The sequence below is a fragment of the Fistularia commersonii genome, chromosome 4 (genome assembly GCF_037954325.1).
Source record: "Fistularia commersonii isolate RoL2024-O1a breed Wild chromosome 4, RoL_Fcom_v1.0, whole genome shotgun sequence".
Taxonomy (NCBI): Eukaryota; Metazoa; Chordata; class Actinopteri; order Syngnathiformes; family Fistulariidae; genus Fistularia; species Fistularia commersonii.
The window spans coordinates 12,842,782-12,866,223 of NC_141287.1; the positions used below are offsets into that span (position 1 = coordinate 12,842,782).

The 23,442-nt window shown below is 44.0% G+C and overlaps 1 protein-coding gene across 13 annotated transcripts in view; it reads left to right on the plus strand.

Moving 5' to 3' along the window:
• Positions 1-2,490: 2,490 nt before the first annotated feature.
• tns1b (tensin 1b) overlaps positions 2,491-23,442 on the plus strand; it is a 113,274-nt gene continuing 92,322 nt past the window's right edge. For 4 of the 13 annotated variants that reach the window (XM_086145395.1, XM_086145396.1, XM_086145386.1 and 1 more), the window contains exon 1: positions 6,454-6,867. In XM_086145395.1, coding sequence (XP_086001521.1) covers positions 6,766-6,867 — 102 coding nt within the window. In that variant the 5' untranslated portion in view covers positions 6,454-6,765. Of the gene's footprint in view, positions 2,571-6,449; positions 6,868-11,932; positions 12,393-23,442 lie in introns of those variants that run through there. The other 9 variants (XM_086145383.1, XM_086145385.1, XM_086145388.1 and 6 more) reach the window with 5 other exon arrangements.

The following is a 23,442-nucleotide window of genomic DNA, read 5'->3' on the forward strand; positions in this document are numbered from 1 at the left end:
GTGGGTTCAATTCCCACGATACCATTGGCACATTGTTAGCTTTAGCATGCTAGGCAAGCTTCTCTCCACTTGCTGACTTTCAGCAGGTCCAGACGAATGGTAGCTACAGGTGTTAGCGTGGCATGCAAAGGCTAGCGTACCATTGGCGCTTGCCCAGGGATGGAAAATTATTTTGGCTGGCGGGCCACATTTCTTATTTAATTTTTATGCGCGGCCCAACTAGGTGAAGAAAATGAAAATTGCAATTTTAATATTTCAATTTTTTGGCATTTTATTTCAATTTTAAAATCATTAATAATAGCACAAATGTACCAACCGACATTATTTTGGAAAAAAAAATAAAGGAAAAAAAAGAAAAATTAAAAAATTAGTTTTTAAATTGAATATTGATTGAAAATACTTGTTAAAATATTAACAGAAAATAATTTGGCGGGCCGAATAAAAAAGCAAAACAGGTCGGATGTGGACCGCGGGCCGTAAAATGCCCGGATCTGCGATAGCCTCATAGATATGTGTGTGTTCTATAACTAGCCTGCTGTTGTGTATATGAGAAGGTGAATGAATGAATGAATTAATGTGCCTGGGTGCAAGTGCACAGCGGCCCTAGTGAGTGCAGTGTTTTTCAACAGTATGCTGTAAAAGTACATGCTATTATTTCTTTGTTTATAGTCGTATTTTTCAAAAGTACGTATGATTTAATATATCGGCAACAACCCCACTTCCTGTCACAGGGTCTAGCAAGAGGACCAGTTGTAGCTGAAGCTGCATCGACCCCCAATCCCTGCCTTATCACAGGCTGTAGGGAGTGTTACACACTTCACACACACTTTACAGACACACACACACTTCACACGGTCCTCTTGCAGAACATACAAGTCACTCGCGGCTGATAACAATCGAGCAGAAAAGCCGTTAAAACCTGAGCTCACTTTGATCCAGTGGTGTGTGTGTGTATGTGAGTGCAAGTAAGTGTGTGTGTGTGTGAGTTAAGGGGCTTTATGAAGAATGAAGGCTATATGGTTTTGGCCCAGGGCTTCACAGTGTTTACAACATAAACACAGTAAGGATCCCTCTTTCAGCACACACGCACACACACACACACATACACACACACACACACACACACACACACACACACACACACACACACACACATTCCTGCTTTTAACATTGCTATCTGTTTCCACTTGTGTCTTCTTTCAAGTGTCATCAGATGGCCTCCCTCCCCTCCACCACTGGATTAGTTACTTCCTGAATCTCTGTGCAGTAGACAAAAACAAACAATAAAGAATAACAAATTAAATCGAGAATATGAAATGAAAAATTGGAATTATATTCAGAATTACTGTAAAAAAATGTAAATAGCAGAAAAAGTTTATATATAGAAGAACAATGTAAAACTATGATTGAGATCAAAATCACAGGTGAATTAGCAATGAGGATGAAAATCCAAAATGAAATTTGAAATAAAAATCAAAATCAAATTTGTTGTAAAATTGGAATATTAAATTCAATATCCAAATTAATAGAAAGGAAATGAATGCTTTTTTTCACGGACCATTACTTTTTTCAACAAAACTGTTAGTATTATATTCAAAATCAAAATTAAATTAAAAATAAAAATGGAAAATAGTCGAGTTTGGAGTAAAAATTTAAGTTGAATTAAAAATAAAAATGAATAAAAAAAAACTAAATTAAAACTTTAAAAATATAACTGAGATCGAAATAAGAATCAAATTCAAATTCCTATGATTTGTCGTTAGAAACTTGTTACCATGGTAACTAAAGTGACATTCTCCAATAAGGATGCAAATTGACGTGGTCCAGGGCTTATTATCCCCCTGATTTGCTGATCACTGTTGCCATGGTTACTCGATAAAACATTTTGCCAGGGGCAGGCGGGTTTTTGTCTCCATGGTAACATGAAATAACCAAGATGAAACGTTTTGACGTCAGTGAGCTGACTTTCGGAACCCCAGACAGGTAGTGTTGTGGGGATTATCAGATTTTTACCTTTATTTCAAAGCACTCTGGAAACTTTTTTTAATTTAAGTGCAAAACCCCTCAGTCCTACAGCGCCTCCTTGTGTCCTGGTGGAAAATTGCAGTTCGTTGACATTGAAACAGCAGCTGCGATGTTGTTTTTGGCCACCAGGGGGAGCTGGTCGCCCCCCCCCCCCTTAAAGTGGCCCAAAAACACTGACCTTGGAAAAAGAGCCAAAAAAAATAGGACACTTTCAATGTTCTGATGTCCTGACGCAGGCTTTCCATAGTGTGTGTGTGTGTGTGTGTGTGTGTGTGTGTGTGTGTGTGTGTGTGTGTGTGTGTGTGTGTGTGTGTGTGTGTGTGTGTGTGTTTCCTCCCGCTCTGCTAACAATGCCGGTCAGGAAGCTGGTCAGGAAAAGGGCCAGGCTCTCTGGTTGTGTTCGTCCAGCGCGCCCACATTGTGACGCGTTAATAACAGCATTATTACATCGTTAATACAGTGTTATTACTCTGAGACTTCTCGGACCTGAGAAGGACCGGCGCTTTCAAAAAAAAAAACTGGCGTCCATCATGTCGCTGAGACTGGTGAGTGCTCGCCCTGCCCGCTGAAAGTATGTGTGTGTGTGTGTGTGTGTGTGTGTTTGTGTGCCATTAAATGATAACAAAAGCTTAATTTTCACGGATCGGTTCGGAAAACCTTCGCTGCTGTTTTGTCCAGCGCCGAGGAGGCGGGAGGAAGTGGAAATTTATTTCAACCTGATTTTCTCCATGACTTTTTAACCATTTTACCCTTTTTTTTCTTCTCTTTTATTTCCCAATAATGTTTTTGTGATCATCCCACGACTTTATATTAAATAAAGGCCAGACTTCCAGAGCGCCGAGATGAGATTAAGTGAAAAAAAAACAAACAGTGATAAGAAAAAAAACTTGAATCCTTGAAATTGCCTCGATGCCAAGGAAAAATTGGAACCTCAAAGCGTCGTCTTTTTTTCTAATTACCTTTTTTTATTGTCAATACACCTCTCCATATATAAGTAGTGTAAAATGAAAACAAAAATGTAAATAAAATAATACGAAATATAAATACAAAAATAGATATAAAATAAAATATAAATACATGAAAATAAATAAATAAGTAAATAAATATACAAATAAATATAAAATTAAATATATAAATGTAAAAATAAATATAATAATAATAATTATTATATAACTATCATCATTATTATTGTCGGTATAAAAACAATAATAAAATAAATAAAATAGAAAAGAATATAAAACAAACACCCTGGGAAAAAAATGCATAAACTCTGACTTTTTTTTTTTGAAAAAAATGTATTCCTATGTGATGAGGGGATGAGGGTTTTCGCCACCTGCTCATTGTTGCGTGGAGGCGAGGCCTTGACTGTTGCCCGGCGGCGTGCAGGCGGCGAGGGGAGACCACCCCGAGTTTACCCCCGGGGCGGGGGGGCAATAATGACTCCTCTGACTCTTTGACTTTAACGGTTAAGTGATGATTTCTGACATGCTTTCAAGAGGCGGCTGATGGAGTTCAGACGCCAGTTGCGTGTGCACGTACAAGTGTGTGTGCATGTGCGTCCGCGTGTGTTTGTGTGTGTCACCTGCCTGCAAGTACATTACAAACAGGCAAATCTCAGGATTCAAAGTTGGCACTTTTTAAAAAAACATGCGTATCTTTTCACTGATCTTTTTGAGAATTTCCTTATCTTTGTGTATTGTGTGTGTGTGTGTGTGTGTGTGTGTGTGTGTGTGTGTGTGTGTGTGTGTGTGTGTGTGTGTGTGTGACGTGCCAGCAAGGACAGCAAATACATTACAAACAAGCAAACCTCAGTATTTAGAGGCAATTGGAACTTTTAAGGGCTTTTTTTTTTAAAAAAATGTGCTATCCTTTTTTTAAATTGGCCCATCTTTTTTAAGATTTGCTTATCTTTTTATAATCAACATATCTTTTTTTTTTTTTAAATTTGCCTCTTTTTTAAAATGTTCTCATCTTTTTGAAAAAAATTGCTCATTTTTTTTAAAATGTGCTTTTTGTTTTTGTCAAAATTCGGCTACCTTTAAAAAAAACAACTAATCTTTTTTAAAATCCACCAATCTTTTTTTTTTTTTAAATGTTATCTTTTTATAATTTTGGCTATCTCTTTTTACACTTGATCCACATAATCCCCCCCTCCCAGGGCGTAAATACACAACAATGTGACCCTCACAATTGACCCGGAAATGCTGCGTGAATATACTGTTAAAAAATACTTTAATAGTCAGTGTTCAGGAAATGATTCACGCATTGTCGGGCAAATTTCCCGAAAAACATGAAATTCTTTATTTCTTTTGTTGTTCCAGGAAGTTTCTTAAGTGATCCGAACAAAAAAAACATCAAAAAAATTGTCAGGTTGACACTATAGATGTTTAGCTTCCTATATGATTGTTTTTTTCATCGTACCTGAAATGCAAGATAAGATTCGGGACGGATTGTTCCACTGCCGCTGGGGTGGGGGTGTGTGGGGGCGATGACAACTTCCATCGTGTGGTTGAAGAAGAGGAAGGTGGAGGTGAAACCTCAGCGAAACCTAGTTTGGGACGCAGATGTTTGGATATGAGTCTCCAGGGCCGGAGTGACTCGGGTCGGGGCCCGGGGCGATGATGTTGCAGTCGCCCCCCCCCAAATCTGGGGGAGGAGGTGCATGATATTCCCCGTCCGTGTGTGTCCCCGTGCCAGTATTGTGTTTTTTTGTAATCACCCACTGCTGTGTGTTTCAAACCCAGCCCTCCTAACTCCCACCCAGCTGAAACAAGGAGCACAAAAATGTACACGTCAAGCAACGAATTATGTTATTAGCAAGACATTATTTTTCCTTACGTCAACTGTCAAACAGGAAGTAGAATTCCACCCCCGTTGAGGTGTGAACACCATCGGTATGTGAATCAGTAACACGTCCGCCGCCGCTGATTATCTCGCCAGCGGGGAAAGAAAAACAAGCCAGATAACATTGAAGGTCTCAGGCTGGAAATGGGAAAAAGAAACAGGGATTTCAAAATAAAGCGCCACCTCTGATAAACGCAAGCTTATCTTTGTTTGACCTTTTATTTAAAGCGGGCGGGATGAGGGTCGACCTACATTTACAACAAATAGCAACTTTATCTAATCTAAGGTCCTGTTCCGTAATATGTTCCACCTGGAGATACGCCGTTCAGATTCAATCCGTCACCCATTAAAGGAAATAATCTGAAGATTAGCATGACCGTTACTTTAGCGTGTCATCAACATTTTTGTGACATCAGCGTTGGTATGACATCACAATTAGGGTGTTGTTAATATTAGCAGCATCAATATTAGCATGAAATGAAAACTAGCACAACATTGACATTAGCATCACTTGGCGTTGATACTGGTGTGAAATCACAATTAATGTGACATCAACATTAACAAGAGATCACGAAAAGCAAGACGTTAACATTAAAATGACATTGACTATATTATGACAAAAACATTAGCGCAAGATGAAAATTAGCATGACATCATATCGAGTGTCACACTAACATTAGGATGACAGAAAAATTAGCATTACATAAAAATTAGTATGACATCGACATTATTGAGCCATCAACATTAACCCAACATGAAAATTAGAATGACATCATATCGAGTGTCACACTAACATTAGCATTACATAAAAATTAGCATGACATGAACATTTGTGTGATATCAAGGTTAATGTGACATCACAATCAACTTGACATCAACATTAGCAGTGTCAACATCAGCACATCAACATGAACGCGACAGAATAATTAGCATGACATCACAATTAACGTTATTTCAACATTAGTGTTACATTGGTGTAAACTTGACATCACAGTTAGCGTGATGTCAACATTAGCAGCATCAATATTAGCATGAAATGAAAAATAGCACAACATTAACATTAGCATGACTTGGTGTTGATATGTGCGTGACATCAACATTATGTGTTGTGACATCAACATTAGTGCAACATGAAAATTAGCATGACATCACAATTAGCATGACAAAAGAATTAGCTTGAAATCATCATTTGCACATCATCGAAGTCGGTGTGACATCAACATTAGCATGACATCGACATAAACGCAACGTTGACATTGTCCGTCGCCGTGGACGACGAGGCCCTGCCTCCTTCCAGGGTCTATTTCAGGAAAGACAATCTGGTTTCAGAGGGTCTGGCCTGGGGTGGGGAGGAGAGAGGGAGAGAGGGAGGAGAAAAGTGGAAGAGGGAGAAGAAGGTCTCCAAATGTGGACCCTGTGATTGACAGGTGAGCTTGTGATTGACAGGCGACAATATTAAACCCCGCCCCCTCGCTGCAGCGGCTGCCCTGGTTGGCTCTGGAGGGGTGGATGGGTTTCACACACGCTTCCATGTTCCTCTCCTCTTCCTCCCATCCACCATAATAAACCCCTCCTCCTTTTTCTATCAGTCTAAGTGCCTTTTTCATTAGCAGATGTCTCCACCCTCCTCCTCCTCCTCCTCCTCCTCTTCTTCCTCCCCCTCATCTGTCCTCCTCCTTCTCTGGCTCCTCCCCTCCGTCCTCAGCGCGTCCTCCTCCTCTGCTCCATGGCGAGGTGCAGGGATGGAGGGAGGACGCGTGAAAGGATGATTCCTCACCACTTTTAGACAGTTTCTCGTTCATTTTCTTGCATCAGTTTTTTTTTTTTTTTGTGCTGGGGATGGTGGTGGCGTCGGGGCGGGCGTGCTGACGTTGATGCGGCGGCGTGCATGAGAGAATGGGCGGTCCGGGCTGGTGCCTCGCCGCCGTCTACACCTGGGCCAAATTCTTCTTCTACTGCATCTTCCCTGTGCGGAGGCAGGGCCGCGGCAGAGACAAGGTACTCCCTGCCGTTCGCCGTCGGGCAGTTGAGGGTCGCTCGTGAGTTTGCATGCTAGACCTGCAAAGGTCAAAGGTCAGCGGCCATAGCATCTTGTTTACCTCCGACAGGTAAACATTCCAGCCAGCTTTAAGCATATTTTATCTCACAAATCCTGCTCGTGGGCTCCAGTGCAACACGGGCCGGCTGGACAGTGAATGAATGGGTGTTGCTTTACTTATCGATTGGCAACCGTCAAGAGTGAACCCTGCCTCTCGACCAATGACAGTTGGGTTAGGATCCAGCACCATGGCGACCCTGAGTGCAGGATAAGTATTATAGATCATGAATGAATGAATGAATGAATGATAGTGCTTTACCAATGATGGACTGGCACCCAGGCTAGGCTAACTGTCTGTGTTTTGCCCAAAGATGACTGGCTCCTGCACAACTGCGACCCTGAGTGCACGATAACTGGTGTAGCTAATGCATTGATAAATGAAGGAATGAATCAATGGATGATGTTTTACTTGTTCTCAACTGGCAACCGTCGAGCGTGAACCCTGCTTCTCAGCTAATAACACCTGGGAGATGCTCCATCACCATGGCGACCCTAAGTGCAGGATAAACGGTGTAGATTATGCATGAATGAATGGATAAATGAATGAATGACATTTACTTGATATCAACTGGCAGTTGTTTGGGGCTAGCATCACCTCCTGCCCAATGACAGCTGGGAAAGGGTTTATCACCATGGTGACCCTGACTGCAGGTTAATTGGTATGGAGAAAGAAAGAATGAATGAATGAATGAATGAATGGTAATGCCGTATTTGCAATCAACCTGCAAGCAGTCAGGGGTGACCCCTGCCTCTCGCCCAACGACAGCTGGGATAGGCTCCTGCACAACCCTGGGTGGTGGATAAGCGTGTAGCTAACGAATGAATGAATGAATGACGTTTACTTGTTATCAGCTAGCAACCGGTCCAGGGCTTATCTCGCAGGCTAGGTTCCTGCACTCTCGCAACCCTGAAAGCAGGATGATAAGTGTAGATAATGAATGTTACATAAATGAATGAATGAATGAATATTTCAGAAAGTGGCGCTGCTAGCTGCCTCAAACAGAGAGTGAGTACTTCATGACCTCATACGCAGCTCGCCTGCTAATATGTGTACTTTTTACTTCCTACATATTCCATCCTTTGACATAGCAGCACAACAGCGGTACAAATTATACGGCTGACATTTTTGCAAATTATTTAACCCGATCATGTATTGATTATATACCGTTTGACAGTACCTGGCGATCGAACACACCTCAAATACACGGATGTCGGTAGAAATGTACTGCAAAGTGGTTGGTGTGTATGGAGAGGGAATTAAATCAAAGTACTTTAGCGTTAGCAGCTAAGATGCTTAGCATTTTTACTAGCGCCTCTAAATGGAGGGCAAGTGCCTACAGCTCTGCATCCCAGGATGGTAACACACACACACACACACACACACACACACACACACACACACACACAAAACACAGGATATTGCCATTTTGACGTGGGCACTTTGCCTGATAGTTGGCCCAGGCACAGATGAATAGAAGCATTAATCTCATAAATGTGGGCACTGCAGTGTGGGATGTGTGCACGTGCACTTGCGTGCTTGCGCACACACACGTGCATGTGCACGCACACGTAAATACCCCATCTTTAATTATGGAGCTGTCCGTCATTGGCCGTCCACATTCAGACGTATCGAACCAACGGTCGTGCAGACTCAGCCACCAGGAAGTGACTTCATTATTTCCCAAAATGGCGAAATCACGCGGCGGCGGTGAGGAAAAGCCGCGTTTTCTTTTCCCTACAACCAACAGGGACTGTTTCTTTTGGGCGGTGTTTTTCCACAATGACACACACACACACACATCTTCAGTAATTGTGATTATTTGACCGGCTGTTCAGAGATAAGCAGTGTGTCTGTGTGTGTGTATGTGCGCAAAAATAACATGCAACTGTTGCAAATAGAAGTTTTATATATGTGTGTGTATATGCAAACTGAATGTGTTTTCCATGCAAACTGACATATGATTACACATGTACACTCACACACACACGCACACACACACACACACACACACACACACACACACACACACATATATTATTCCTCCATTCATTCATTCATTATCCATATACCGCTTATCCTGCACATGCCATGTCTGCATTTACTCACTCACACACATCTCATTTATATCAACTATGTGTATATATATATATGTATTTATAGTTGAGGGATAGAACATTTAAAGAATGAAAGGAAATAAAGTGAAATGAGGGTGAAAGTTTAGGGCAGAGCCTGAATTCAAAACACAGCCTCAAATGCCCCGCTGTTCATTTTCAGGGAGGTAACTTCACGCCAAGTGTACGTGTGTGTGTGTTGTTGTTATGTCGATGGGGTCAGTGTGTTAGTGGACGGCCCCTCCTCTCAGGCAGAGAACAGGGGAAAACGTGCCCTCGCATGTGAGCCGAAGGGAGGGCTGCATTGTTTTCAACAGATGGGAGTCTGGAAATGGGTGTGTGTGTGTGTGTGTGTGCGTATGTGTGCACCAGAGGCCAGCTGGAGTATGTTGTTTCCCTGCCTGCCAACATGTGGACCAACTTTCAATCAATCAATCAGTCGATTAACCCATTGTCTGTCTTTCTATCTGTCCATCTGTGTTTGTCTGTCTGGTTTGATTGACAGTGACCTTTGACCCCGATAATCTAGCTAATAGTGTGAGTGTGTGTTAGTTTGTGTGTGCGTCGCCTCTTGCGTCTGCCGTGCAAAAAGAATGCACACACACACACACACACACACACACACACACACACACACACACACACACACACGCCGTCAAGGTTAAAGAGCCACTAAACGAAATCCCGACTTATCTGATTAGCCTTTGAAATATAACCTCACGTGCACACACGCACGGATCCGCGGACACACACACACACACAGACAGACACATTAACACCCCCCCACACACACACACACACACAGACGCACAAAAACCCCTCCCCAGTAGCAGGTCCGGACATGGATCTGCAGTTCATCATTTAGCCACTAGAGGGAGCCATAGAGTTACTTTAAAAGAGGCGACCTCGTGAGATATTTCCGTAATGAAAAATAAAATCTATTTATTTATTAAAATCTATCAATGCATTTAAACTTTATAACCCGAACATTCGGCTGCAAATAAATCAAATCTAAAAGATTGCAAATACTAAATTATTATTATTCAACCCAATGCTTCCCTTTATCACCAATAGAGAAGAAAAAAAATCACATCTTTTTAAAGAATAAAATCTGCTTTGACATTTTTGGTTTTGTTCATTTTATTTAGTGAAAGGAGGGGAAAAAAAAGAAAATAGAAGGAAAATCCCAGGAGGAGACAGGACGTTTTCTTGGGCTGTCTCCTCCTCCCAGACAAACATGGCCTCTGCGTGCACGGGTGTGTGTCAATGTGTGCGTGCGTGTGTGTGTGTGTGCACGTGTGTGCGCTAGGAGCGGATTAACTTTAAACGTCCAACATTGTCTCCTCCAGTGAATCCGTGTGTGTCGGGGTGGTCGGCAGGAAATACCGGGGGTTTAATCCTGTGTGTGTGTGTGTGTGTGTGTGTGTGTGTGTGTGAGTGCACACGTATTTGTGTGTTTCATGGGAATGACTCGTCAATAGAAATCTCCCCAGTCGTCATGACAACTTTCTATCAAGTGTTCAGACCATTCACCCTCTCACTCACACATCATATAGAAACATGCAACGAGTCATGCACACAACATCTATATGAATGACAGGGTGAATGGTTGTGAGTCTCAGTATGTGGCTCTGTGATTGGTCAAGGATGAACCCGCCTCTCGTCCGATAGGCTCCGCCCCCCTGACTGCAGGACAAGTGGTATAGATTATGAATGAATGAATGTCCTTTTAAGGGGGGCGAACAAGGGTTTTGTGAAGGAAACTTTGTTTTTAAACGTGCATGCATGTGTGTGTGTGTGTGTGTGTGCATGCATATGTGTGTGTGTGAGTGTGTGTCAGCGGGAGGGTAAAGAGTCATGCACGGGGCTCCACATGTTCACTGACGAGCAGCGAGAACTTAATGAAGCAGCTTTTGCTTCCTGGCCCCTCTGTGTGTGTGTGTGTGTGTGTGTGTGTGTGTGTTTCTCAGATTTCGGGGGGGCTGCCTTAAAAGCTGGGCCCATCAGGGCTGCAGTCGAATGCGAGTGTGTGTGTGTGTTTCTTCTGACCTGAAGGTGATCTCTGTTTTTTTATTTTTCGCTTTGTGTGTGTGTGTGTGTGTGTGTTATTGTGTGTGTGTGTGTGTGTGTGTGTGCATGGTTGTGTGTGTTTGGCATCGTCAAAGAGGCTGCACTGTGGTTTTCAACAAACAACATCCGGTTCTTTTCCAAAGTAGCTCGAGGGGAAAAAGCAGAGTGGGAATGTAGTTATGTAGTTCTACACACACTCACACACACACACACACACACACACACACACACACACATACACACACACACACAGAAAGCATTTGTGTCTGTGTATGTGTGAGTGAACATTGATGACCTGCGGCGATGCATTCACCTGGAGAAGCGTTCGTCACCTCCTGCTCAGGGCTCAAGTTAAAGTGTAATAACACAGTAATAAGGTGGTAATAACATAGTAATAAGGGGGTAATGAGCGCCAATCAGAAACGGGATTGCTGGGAAAATCAGGAAAAAAACACGGAGCGTCGAATCACGTCCAGAACCACCCGGATTATGGGATTATTTTTATTGCGGGGGTGGGAGGGCAGGGACAGGAAAGGGGGGGGGGGGGGTCATTTTCTGAGCTTCGCAATGAAACCGAGAGGTGGAGGATGGGAGGATGGGAGGAGGAGGAGGAGGACAAGAAGGGGGGGATGAGGGAATGAATGAATTTAAGCAGCGCGGGTTAAGAAGGGAGGAGGGATGAGAGAAAAAAGGAGGGGCTGCAGGAGAGATGGATAATAAGTAGAGTTTCCCCCAACCCCCCCCCCTCTTTTCTCGCGAGCGAGAGAGAGGGGGTAAGAGAGCGAGAAAGAAGGGGTGGTGGAGGTGGAGGTGGGGGTGGGGGTGGGGGCTAGCCTGGCCCCCCCCAGGAAAAAAAAAAAAAAAAAAAGAGGAGCTTTGTGAAAGTTTCCCTCGAAGGAGAGGCAGCCCGGATCCAATTAGAGGAGCGGCGGAGGAGGAAGACAGCGGTCGCAAGGAAGCAGGAGCTCCGAGGAGGACCGGGATCTGGATCGGGACGTTTTTTTTAAAAACAAAAGAAGCAGAGGGAGGAGGGATCTCGTCTGCATCCATGTCTCCCCGCCGGCGCTGCTGGGAACCCCTTCCCCCGGCTGCATTAGCCACCGCCGGCGTGTAGCATCCACCCCCTCCACCTTCTCCAACCACCTCCACCTCCGCCTCCAGCATGCCGTCCGTCTCCCTCAGCCTGCCCTCGGCGCTGACCGGACCGGCCCGGACCTGGGTCTGCCTCTCCTGCATGTTCTGGGTGAGCCCTGGGGGGGGGACGCAGATGTTTGTTCACGTGAGATGTTGATGTGGGTTTTTCAGTGACATCATGGCTGACGGAGGCCATGTAAACAAACTTCTACTTGTGTTTGTGATTGGGGATTAATCTGGGATTAACTAATCCGGACTTCTACTTGGTGATGATTCTACTACTAAAACACACTTCCTGGAAGTTCTGGATTAGTTTAATTGGCTAAAGCGACCTTTAACCTTTGGAAACTAGAAGAAGTGTAACTTAGTAAAGCAGTAATAACTGGTTGTACATTTTGTGCACACTTAGCTGGTAAGTACTATAAGTACTACAGTTCCTCGAGCCAGGTGTGAGTACTCGGCCCAAAGTATCTGAACACTGATACTGCATTTTTTTTTGTCCTTTGTTCCGTTTATTATTGTGTAATTATCGTGATATTAGCATTATTACAACATAAAGACTAAATTAATAAAATAATAGTCATTAAAAGAATCATAAAATTGCCATTTTTAGAAACAGGATGTTTTATGATAATTATTGGAACAATTATAAAAATAAGTACAATGAAATTAATATTAGGAACATTTGATTCATTTGATGCATGTGAAATGAATATTATGACAAAAGTATAATATTACAAAAATTGAATATTTCAACTGATTTAAACTTTTAAGGAAAATCATTGATTAGAAAAATCAGTGGGGGTTTGGACTCATATGCCGCTGGGGGGCATATTGGGTGGTCTGCTTCTCGGGGGGGGGGGGCACCGTGACACATTTGATATCATGAAAGAGAAAGGGAGGACAACCCCCACCTTTTTTTTTCACTCCCCCTCCCAGCTCCACCCGACAAAGCGTTTGAAATAAAGAAAAAAAAAAAAAAAGAAGTTAAAGTTAAAACCAGACTTGGTGTCTGGCATCATCACAAACAGCTGCTAGCGCAATGCTACATCCGTGTGTGCTACAGGAACCTGAATCTGGGGCGTCCAAGTTGAACATCTGTCGTCACGGTGACCACATGCATGTGTAGTTGTTCCTATATGTCATAGCATTTATGCTAACCGTTATGTAGCGGCGTTAGCAGTGTTGTCTCGCTAGCTCTCCCTGGATGAATGGAGGATGAAAGAGGAGCACGGCTGAATAGACCATTCAGATCCGTCCTTTTCTTTCTTTCTTTTTTTGGTTTTTCCCGCGGGGGGAGCGGTCCTGGGAGGGGGTGTGGGGGGGGCGTGTCTGCGCTCGACGCCGCCGGCGACGCCGTGGCTCCCGGTGAGGGTTGGGGGGGGGGCGGGACCGGATAATCTTACAGAGCTCTTCATCAGTTAATTACCATTCTTTCGGCGGCGAGGTGAAAGGCTGGAGGCGGGAAGAGGGGGGGGGGGCTCGTAAAAGAATCCCAAAACCCCCCGGCTAAGCTCCGGGGTCACCGGTTGGCGGCGGGCCACAAAGACGGCTCACGTCGGACCGCCAGGTTGAAGCCCCGACCCGCGGGCCGATGAAAGGTTGAACGGGGGGAATTCCACACGCCGCTTCTGCCTTGGCTCTTGGCAGCCGTCTTTTAGCTGCCGCCGAAATCATCCGCTTCCAGAGTTGAAGAAGAAAAACGTCATTCATTCATTCATTCATTCAGTCACGAATTAACTTCTTTGCCGTCTAGACGGTGCAGCCCGCCGGCTGATCTTCCCAGTCAAAGCTGTGAGCCGCAGCTGAAAATGAATCGATCCCAGAGTTAAAGACAACAAACTGGCATTCATTCAGTCATTCAATCACCTTCAATTTGCTCTTTTTTTTTTTGCACTCGGTGGCCATCTTTTAGCTGCCGCTGAAAATCATCCAATCCCAGGGTTAAGGACCCCAAACTGGCCTTCATCCATTCATTCATTCATTCATTCATTGCCTCGGATGCACTCCTTTGCTCGCTGTCGGCGGCCTTCATTTAGCCGCTGCTGAAAATCCTCCAATCCCTTGGCAAAAGGGACCAAACCGGCATTCATCCATTCATTTATTCATGCATTCATTGGGATGTACCCTTTCATCAGACCTTGGCAGCCATCTTTTAGCTGCTGATGACATCATCTGATCTCAGTGTTAAAGAACATAACCATTCATTGATTCATTCATTTATTCATTCATTCATTCGCCTTGGACGCACTCCTCCGCTCGCCCTTGGTGGACATCTTTTGTCCGCATCAGAAAATAATCTGATCCCAAACTGACATTCATTCATTCGTTCATTCATTCGTTCATTTATTGATTCATCCATTAATTAATTCATTCATTCATTCACCTCAGACACACCTCAAGTTGGAGCTGAAATCATTAGGTCAAAGAGTCAAAGACACTGAACCGGCATTCATTCATTCATTCATTCATTCTCTTTGGGCATGCTCTTCTGTGAGCCCTCGGTAGCCATCTTTTAGCTGCCACTGGAAATAATCTGATCCCATGTTAGGGACAAAGTCGTCATTCAGTCATTTGCTGTCATCGGTTCATCTTGGATGTGCTCTTCCGTTCGCCTCCGAGGGCGAGCGGCACCTGGAGAGAAACCAGGCTGGAGAACCTTGAGATGTCATATGGCGTGGAACTCTGACTTAGAACCTGGAACATTTAAGCACTGGTTTTGGAATCATATAAGGAAGTCGGAGAACATGGGGAGAACCCAGGATTGAGAACGTTGAGAACCTGCAAACAGCAGAAACAGAACCGGGAACCTTCTTGCCAGGAGGAACCCAGCCGTTCTGCAAACCCCGACCGGCGGATGACGTTGCAGCTGTAGCTAACGTCGTAGCTTGGGCTTCTAGATAGCAAACATGGAGGCCACTTAGCCAAGCATGGTTGTGGCGTGGCGAGTTTCTTGGGCGCTTTCTTGGGTGTTGGAGAGGAAGGGTTAGCACGCTAACGCTGCTGCCCTCCTGCTCCCTGCAGCCTCAGGGGAGGATGAATAATTCAAGACGGCAGAGAGGAAGAGGAGAAGGAGGAGGACGCATTTTGGGACGTGGGGCCCCAGGTGTGTTCGGGGGGCCGCCTCCTCAGCGGCGTCTCTTGGGTGGATACAGGAAGCAGATGCCTGCTCTCCTCCTTGGAGTGACCCCGGGGAAGGGGGGGGGGGGTCAGATAACGGTGACTTTGGCGGCGCCCAGGGAAACATCGGAAATGACAGGAAGGGGACGCAGCCAGGACAGAGGAAATGAAAGAGGAGACGCCGCGGGGCGAAGAAGGAGGGATCGGTGAACCTCTGTGGGGACCCTAAATCCGCCCCCCCCATCCGTCCCAGTGGTTTAGCCCAAGACCCCTTTTCTCAATCTATAGGTTTTATCAATAACAGCTGAAAAGTGATAACAAATTGAGGAAATAGTACTGACATGACCACTACGTAACAGCTATTACAGTGTAATTAATATTAATAACAGTGTAATTAATGTGTGAGCCGCGAGGCGTTCAGGTGCTTCCGGTCAAAATGTGTACGTCTATGTATTGTGTGTGTGTGTGTGTGTTACTGTTGAATTTACTGAGTGTGCCCGGAGCGTGACGATCTCTCTGCATCCTGAGATAGCATGTTGATGTTAATCTGCCATATGGGGCTCTATGAGTGTTAGTGGCTAGCAGCTCTTGTTAGCGTCATCTTTGCTGTCTGCTGAAAGAGTTTGACAAAAAAAAAAGGAAAGAATCGTGTTTTTGCTTGTGATGACAAGCTAGCCTTCTCAGTTTGTGGGAAGAATTGGCCACTGATGGTGTTAGCTTTGTTTCCTGGTTAGCATAGTCTAATCACTGTTTGGATATTCTCTTGTGGTGATGAATGAGTGCAGGGTGGCTGTGCTACAGTTTGCATTAGCATCAGCTGCTGCTAGCACTTCTTTTTTGTGGTTGCTGCTGCGAAGCTAACCTTGGCCTTGCAGGCACTCTCAGTTTCTGTTCCACATGTCCTTGAAGAAAAACAAGGGAAATGCTAATGCGAGTCATAAAATTAGCAGATGGAGGTAAATGCTAGCTGCTAACATGGTTATTTTCCAATTTGTGTGGATCGGTTTGGGGAGGTCACCATGTAGTGTGCCAGAATTTGGCAACCTCAATGGAAAATGTATTACGACAGCGTGCAGATGCTAACGTAGCCAACGGCCTCTGTGAGCATAAGTAACTAGTTGCTTGCATTAGTGTAATTTTTTTCTGTCAGACAAGAATTTGAGAGAAATAGAAACCGCAAAGAATCCTGTTTATGCATTTTAGCTAGCCTTGCTGGTGCTTGCTGCTAGCATCAGCTTGGTTTCCTGGTTAGCATTGTCTAGATGGTGATTGGATAGTCTCTTCAAGCAGTTAAGCAACCGCACTATCGTTGATGATAGCATCACTGCTAGCACTGTCTCCTGTTTTATGGTTGTTGTTAAGCTAATGTTAGGCCTTTCTGTGTTCCATGTGACCATTTCAAAACCATTTGAAAAAAATCAAAAACCCGGGAAGATGCTGATGCATCTACCGTAAATTCCGGACAGTAAGCCGCGTCTTTGAACACTACGGCTTAAACAACGATGCGGCTAATTTATGTTTTTTTTTTGGGGGGGGGGGGGCGCTAACGAACTTCATTCTGCTAAAACATTTATACGATGAAATGACCAGGAAACTCTAAGGCCACTCAACTCCGGTGCCGAAGGAGACAACTTTGATGGATTTAGTGCGCAGGGGGAAGCCCAAGATAGCTATCAGCTAGCCGATGCGGCTTATATTGAGGTGCACTCAGTAGTCTGGAAATTACGGTAATTCGATTTTGTAGATGGCAGCTAACGCGCTAGCCTGGTTTCCTGTCTAGCATAATCCAGTGTTTGATTATTCTCCTCTTGATGTGAAAAGACTCTGATTTAGTGACCCTGCTACCGTTCACTGTAGTATCAGCTGCTGCTAGCACTGTCTCCCTTTTTCAGGTTAAGCTAATGTTAGCCATGCTCTCTGGGTCTATGTTACCATGTTAAAATTCTTTTTGAGAAAAAAGTCGAAACTTTGAAGATACTAATGTGACTAATCTGATTCGCAGACAACGGCTAATGCTAGATACTAGTGTGCTTGTTTGCAAACACGTGTTTGTTTACTTTTGGTTAGCCACATAAACGAGATAACCCCCCCTCAGGGGACTGGTCAGATACCGCAAACTATCACGCCGTGTTAACAATTAGCGGTTAGCTGCAGAGAGGGGAAAACCCTCTGCAAGTAACGCTTAAGCTCCTATGTATCTGCTCGCCACCTGTTTGCATTCGTGTGTGTGTGTGCGTGCCTGTTTGGGGACTCTTTTGAAATCCCACGTTTTTGCGGTTCGGACATCTGGGGTCCCCCCTCCCCCCCGTCACTTTGGTGAGCACCTCCGCCCCCCGCCGCCGTGTCGTCCCCTCCCTATCGGCGTGCGCCTCCCCGCTCGAGGAATCCCGAACAAACAAGGAGGGAAGTCCGACTTTTGCTCAGTTGATTTGCGGGCGATGTTGAGCTTTGTGGTCACCCCCTCACCCACCCCCTCCTCCATTCACACCCCCTCCTCTTTGCGTACGCTTGGCCGGGCACATTGGCCTGACGCCTCCCGTGGTCCCTTGGCGTTTCCGCCGGGAGGGAGTGTCAAGATTCTGAATTTTGACGGGGTTTTAATCCCCCTGCTACCGCCCCATCCAGGGGCTCAGGGACTTGAGAAGCTCAGTTGTACCCCCACCCCCCGGCCCGAAACACCCCTCCCCGAGCCCCCATCTGCACCGAGAGGGACATTAATCTCAATAAAGTAGATCATTGGAGGAACCTGTGCAGGAATGGCTTTTCTGGCGGTTAAGTTTGTGAGAACAATCAGACAAGTCAATCGATCGATTAGTACATCAGTCCGTCTTCTGTATGAACTCAATGGCTGTATGGCTCAATGTCAGTGTTGGGAAATTCCCATTTTGTCACCATTTAATAATAATAAATAACATAACATGAATGAAATACAAGGCATTACAAGTATATTTTTAACTTTTGCTAACTTATTATTATTATTGTTGTTTTTATTATTATAATTATTAATTTACTTACTTAAAATAATTTTTAGTAACTAATTATCATTGTCTCCATTATTAATTTTTTATTAAGTCATTTCATTGATAATTTTCACTAACTTATTACTATATAATTTTTAACGTCATCTTATTTTCATTAACTTTTTTACTTATTATCATTAAACATTTACTAGCTCATTATCATATTATTGTTATTATTTACATTAATTTTATTAGCTTTTACCAACTACTAATTATTATTACACTTACAATTAGTATTATTTTTAAAATGATTTTTCTTATTATTATTTCTATTGTTGTGGGGGTGTTTTAGTTTTTTTTTATAATGATTTTATAACATCTTAAATAAAAATTAAATGATTAAGAAAAAGGAAAAATTCATTCAAGCATTCATTCACGCTTGATACAGCGCAGGGGTGAGAGGGTGAGAGGCCGGGTTCAACCCTTGTCACTCACAGGGGTCAGCTGTCAATCACAAGGTCAGTTGTCAATCGCGGGCTTCCAAACATGGCGAGCACTCCATCCAACCATTCCCCCTCTAAATCAGTATTTTTTCAGCGTGTGTGTGTGTGTGTGTGTGTGTGTGTGTGTGTGTGAGTGGAGAACCTGGAGAGAACCCGGGCAGGAGAGCCTGGAGAACGTGGGGGATGCCTCCGGTGCTCTGAAGGTGTTCCGGACCTGGAAATAATTACAGAGGGTGGAGAAGAGGGAGGCTTTGTGGGGCCGGAGACTCATCACTGCAGCACAAATCCTCTGGATTCTCCATGCTGCTTGGAGAAGGAGCTCCTGGAGGCTGGGAGGAGATCCAAGCTCCACTCCCATCACCCTTTGGCCTTCAGGGGAGATGGATAATGTCAAATATCACCGGACACACGGATATGATGCGCGACTAAACTAATTAGTGCCAAACAGGAAGTGCCCGCGGCCACTTCCTGTTTGGCACAGGAAACTAATCTGACTTAAAATCCATATTGATCTCTGATGGAGCTCTCCCGCCTCTGGTTCGGTTCCGGTGGTCCACTGCGTTCTCCTAATGAGATGGTGAATGTTGCATTTGTTGCCCTGTGATTGACAGGTGACCTGTCAAGCCCCGCCTCTCATCCCCAGTGATGCCTCTGATTGGACGAATTGGAAGTGGATGAATGAATGAACGCTGGCATGAATTAGCTTTATGCTTTTTTATTCTAGAAAATCTATTTCTAAATCATATTTCACATCAACATTAAAAAGTACATTTTTTTCCAATTAATATCACCTTGCAGTTAACATCCTTACTATTTTTTTTCTTTTATTTTCAATTTTTCATCTGATGTCAGACTCGCATACCAGCTTTAATTCATAATATATATATATATATTCAAGATATATTTAAGACTTTGGTCTCAATTTGTGCACATGGAATGTTGTGTGTGCACTGTGGGGGGGCCATCAAAGAGGCCCAGCAAACCTGTTAATGCCATGTTAACCTTTGGCCTTTGCTTGCGATCTGAGAGCTTATATGGATACCTGTGCATTCCAGTGTGAGGCCAGCGGCGGTGGCGGCCCCTGCACACGGAACTCTCAGGAAGACATACCTTAGAGTAGTCAGACCAAAACTCAATGGCGGTGACACTAATGCTAGCAGCCCCTGGTGTGCGAGTCACCCCAGAAGCTACGCTAGGTGTCATCATGGTTTCTTACTCCGGTCAAATGGGATCTGGCCCAAATGTTGGGCTTAACAAGGCAAGTGCTAACTCTAACTTGCCAGCCTTATTATGTGAATGTTAGCAGGTCAGTTGCAGCTACAAGATCTCGACTTTGGATTTCCTTGTGGTGCTGTTGGGTGAACCTATAAAGCCTCTTCTTACGAAACTTCATGCTAAATGAACCGCTAGTTTGTTTGAAAACCCTTCCCCTGCTAGGCCCCTCTGAGAGCTTACCCCTTCCTGGGAGGCCTCCTGGATTGGAGTTCCAAGCCAAACCGGCGGACATCCCGCTAACTGAATTTGTTTTCACGGAAGGTTGCGATTTAGCTCGGACGGAAATGGCGAGATCTCATCACCCCCGTTTCCCACGTACATGACTTAGTTAAAGTGCAGAAACAACATTGTCGTAATTCTTCTATCCAAAGGAATGCTGTTCTCGTAGGTCTCCACGTTGGAGATATTTGGAGATAAATCAGATGCTTCACCAAACCTTCACTCTTCGTGTTCCCTTCAGCTACTCTTACTTTTCCTCCCACTTTACCTGCAGGCCCTCCACTCCAATCCGGAGGAAGAATAGCATGGAGGCTAACCATTGCAACGGTAACTGGGTGAACAACATGGGTAGCAGCATTAAGCGAAAATAAGGGTTGGTTGACGAGTGCCCCTTCCATCCTGACATGACGATTAAAAAAAGTGATGCTAAGTCAAATGTGAAACAACTAGCCACGCGCTGAGAGATTTATCAAAATGACATCAGCTACGTTTGAATCTACCTGGTGTCCAAGCGATAGTAGACACGGTTGACTCGGGTTGAGGTTGCAAGCTAGGTTATTAGCACGCTAAGGTTTGACCGGCAGCCAAATGAAGGACAGTCGTGAGCCGCTATCTTGGTCTTGGGCCCTGAGGAGCTTATTGGGGGGCAGGATGGAACTCAAGCATACGCTAATTTTAGCATTTTAAGCTACATTTTGCTATTATTAGCTCAGCCCTCTAATTACTCCAATTTCCTGTACTTTCGGTGAAGGCGCCTCATGAATGATGACCTCACGGATGATGCAATTACAATTATATTGTTATTGCTAAGATAAATTACAACTTGGTATCAACATTCACTCATTCATCCATTATCTATACTGCTTAACCTTGACATAGGATGGCTATCCCAGCTGTCATTGGGCGAGAGGCGGGGTTCACCTTGGATCCGTATCATCAGAGATATCGAGATATCATCACATCTATAGAGAACAATTTACCTTCTCATTCATGCATCATATAGAGACATGACACCATTCACTCTCTCATCCGTAGGTCTAAAAATGACATACAACCATTCACTCACTCATTCACGTCACATCGAAAGCCGTTCACAATCTCATTCATTCATCATCTGGAGGTATAGAACATTCACCCTCTTATCCTTGCATTGTATAGACATGAAACCATCCCCGACTCATTCATACATCATAAAGACACATACAATCATTCATTCACCCCTCATTCATGAGCGCAACACCAAGACAATTCCCCCGACGGCGCCATGCTAGTACTCGGCAGCTGATTGGATGAAGCACCTGTCCGTCATGTGTGCAGCAGAGGGCGGGAAACATTCGCTTAGAGGAAGAACTTATACCATCTCACTAGGATCTTTCAACAATAATACGAATATTAATGATATATTTTATTTATTTCTACAAACTCATATGTATGATGTACACAAAATCATCATATGTACACAAAATTAATCAAAAATTGTCTATAAGTAGGAAATAAAATAAAAACAAAAGTGACAAAGTGTTAAAAATGTTAAAAAAGCAACGATGTTAGCATTGACGCTAGGTGCTTTGGAGTCTGCGTTAAGCTAACCGACGCTAACACGATCCCCGCCCGACCCACCTGGACCTCCCGATTACTCCAAAAAGCTGAATGACCCCCCCTCATCCCTCCGATGAGGCTGTGAGAAAGAACCCCCCCCCCCACTTCTGGATGACTGAGTAATTTCCTCCCTGGGATCAATCTAATGCACTGAGAAAGATGGGGGGGGGTTGGCGTGGGAGGGGTCCAGGAGGGAGGACTGGAATGCCCCCCCAAAATGAATAGCAGGTGACTGTTCATTGTGAGGCTGCTTCGGACAGTGGGAACCGGTGAGCAGAAGAAAAGGAGGGTGGAAACAAGGATGGAGGTGGTGGGAGGAGAAGACCCTCCCCTCCCTCTCACCTCCACCTCCACCTCCACGGCCGGCTTATTCCTGGTCCACTGGTTCCCCAGCGGCTCCTAATTGGTCCAGAAGTCTCATTTGCCTGGATGAGTTATGAGCCCCCCTCGAGAAAATCTGCGAAACTGCGACAGCTGCTTCTTTTCACGGCCACTTTTATTTATTTATCGGGGATTCTGATGAAAACCCCTCCCCTGTTGCGTTTATTTAAAAAAAAAAACACGTTTTATTAAACATTAAATATTGATTTCATATTCTTTCTGTCTGTGACCCCGCCACACACAATTATTTTGTAATGCGTTGTAGTAATCATTGTTTTTTTTTAAGTCGTTTTTCTCATAGACCTATTTATTATTTGACTTTATCAAATCTCATAAATATCCATAGTGGAATAAAACGGTCAGATTTTATTTTAAAAAATTAAAAAAATAATAATGATAAATCAAATGTTAAATATTCTGATTCCATTGTTAAAAACCGTTACTACACTGTAATTACAAGTTATTATACAATTATGATGTGTGAGCTGTGAGACTGGAGTTGTTAATGTTACCATATTTTAATTCAAGTGCGTGTCATTTAATGTCTTCTGCTTATTTGCAGTCAACAGATAAATAATAACAATACAGTAATATAATATAGTAATAATAAGAAGAAGCGTGTGCTACATATAAAAAAAACATATAAATAAATAACTTGAAAAACAAACTAAATGTAATAAAAATTACATATGAATAAAGAACTCGAAAAACACACTAAATTTGATTTAAAATAAATAGAAATAAATAACACTCACACACAAACACATTCGGAGTCCCAGATGGAGACATGGGTCTTGTGAGCGTCCACTCGTGCACATGGTGTCTGATGTACCAGCTGACCACCATGGGGGGGGAGGGGACGCCGCCATCCTCCGTCCGCCCGTCTGTCCATCCGTCCGTGTTAGCTGACATTGGAGCGTCCGCTCAGCGAGCGACCCGATGGAACAACACAACTTATTACATCATTCATTCATTCATTCATTATCAACACTGCTTATCCTGCTCTTAGGGTCGCGGGGCTGTGATTGGACGAGAGGTGGGGTTCACTCCTGGCCAATCACAGGGCTCCTTCTTGAGATGTCAAAGGGTTCAAACGTCAGAT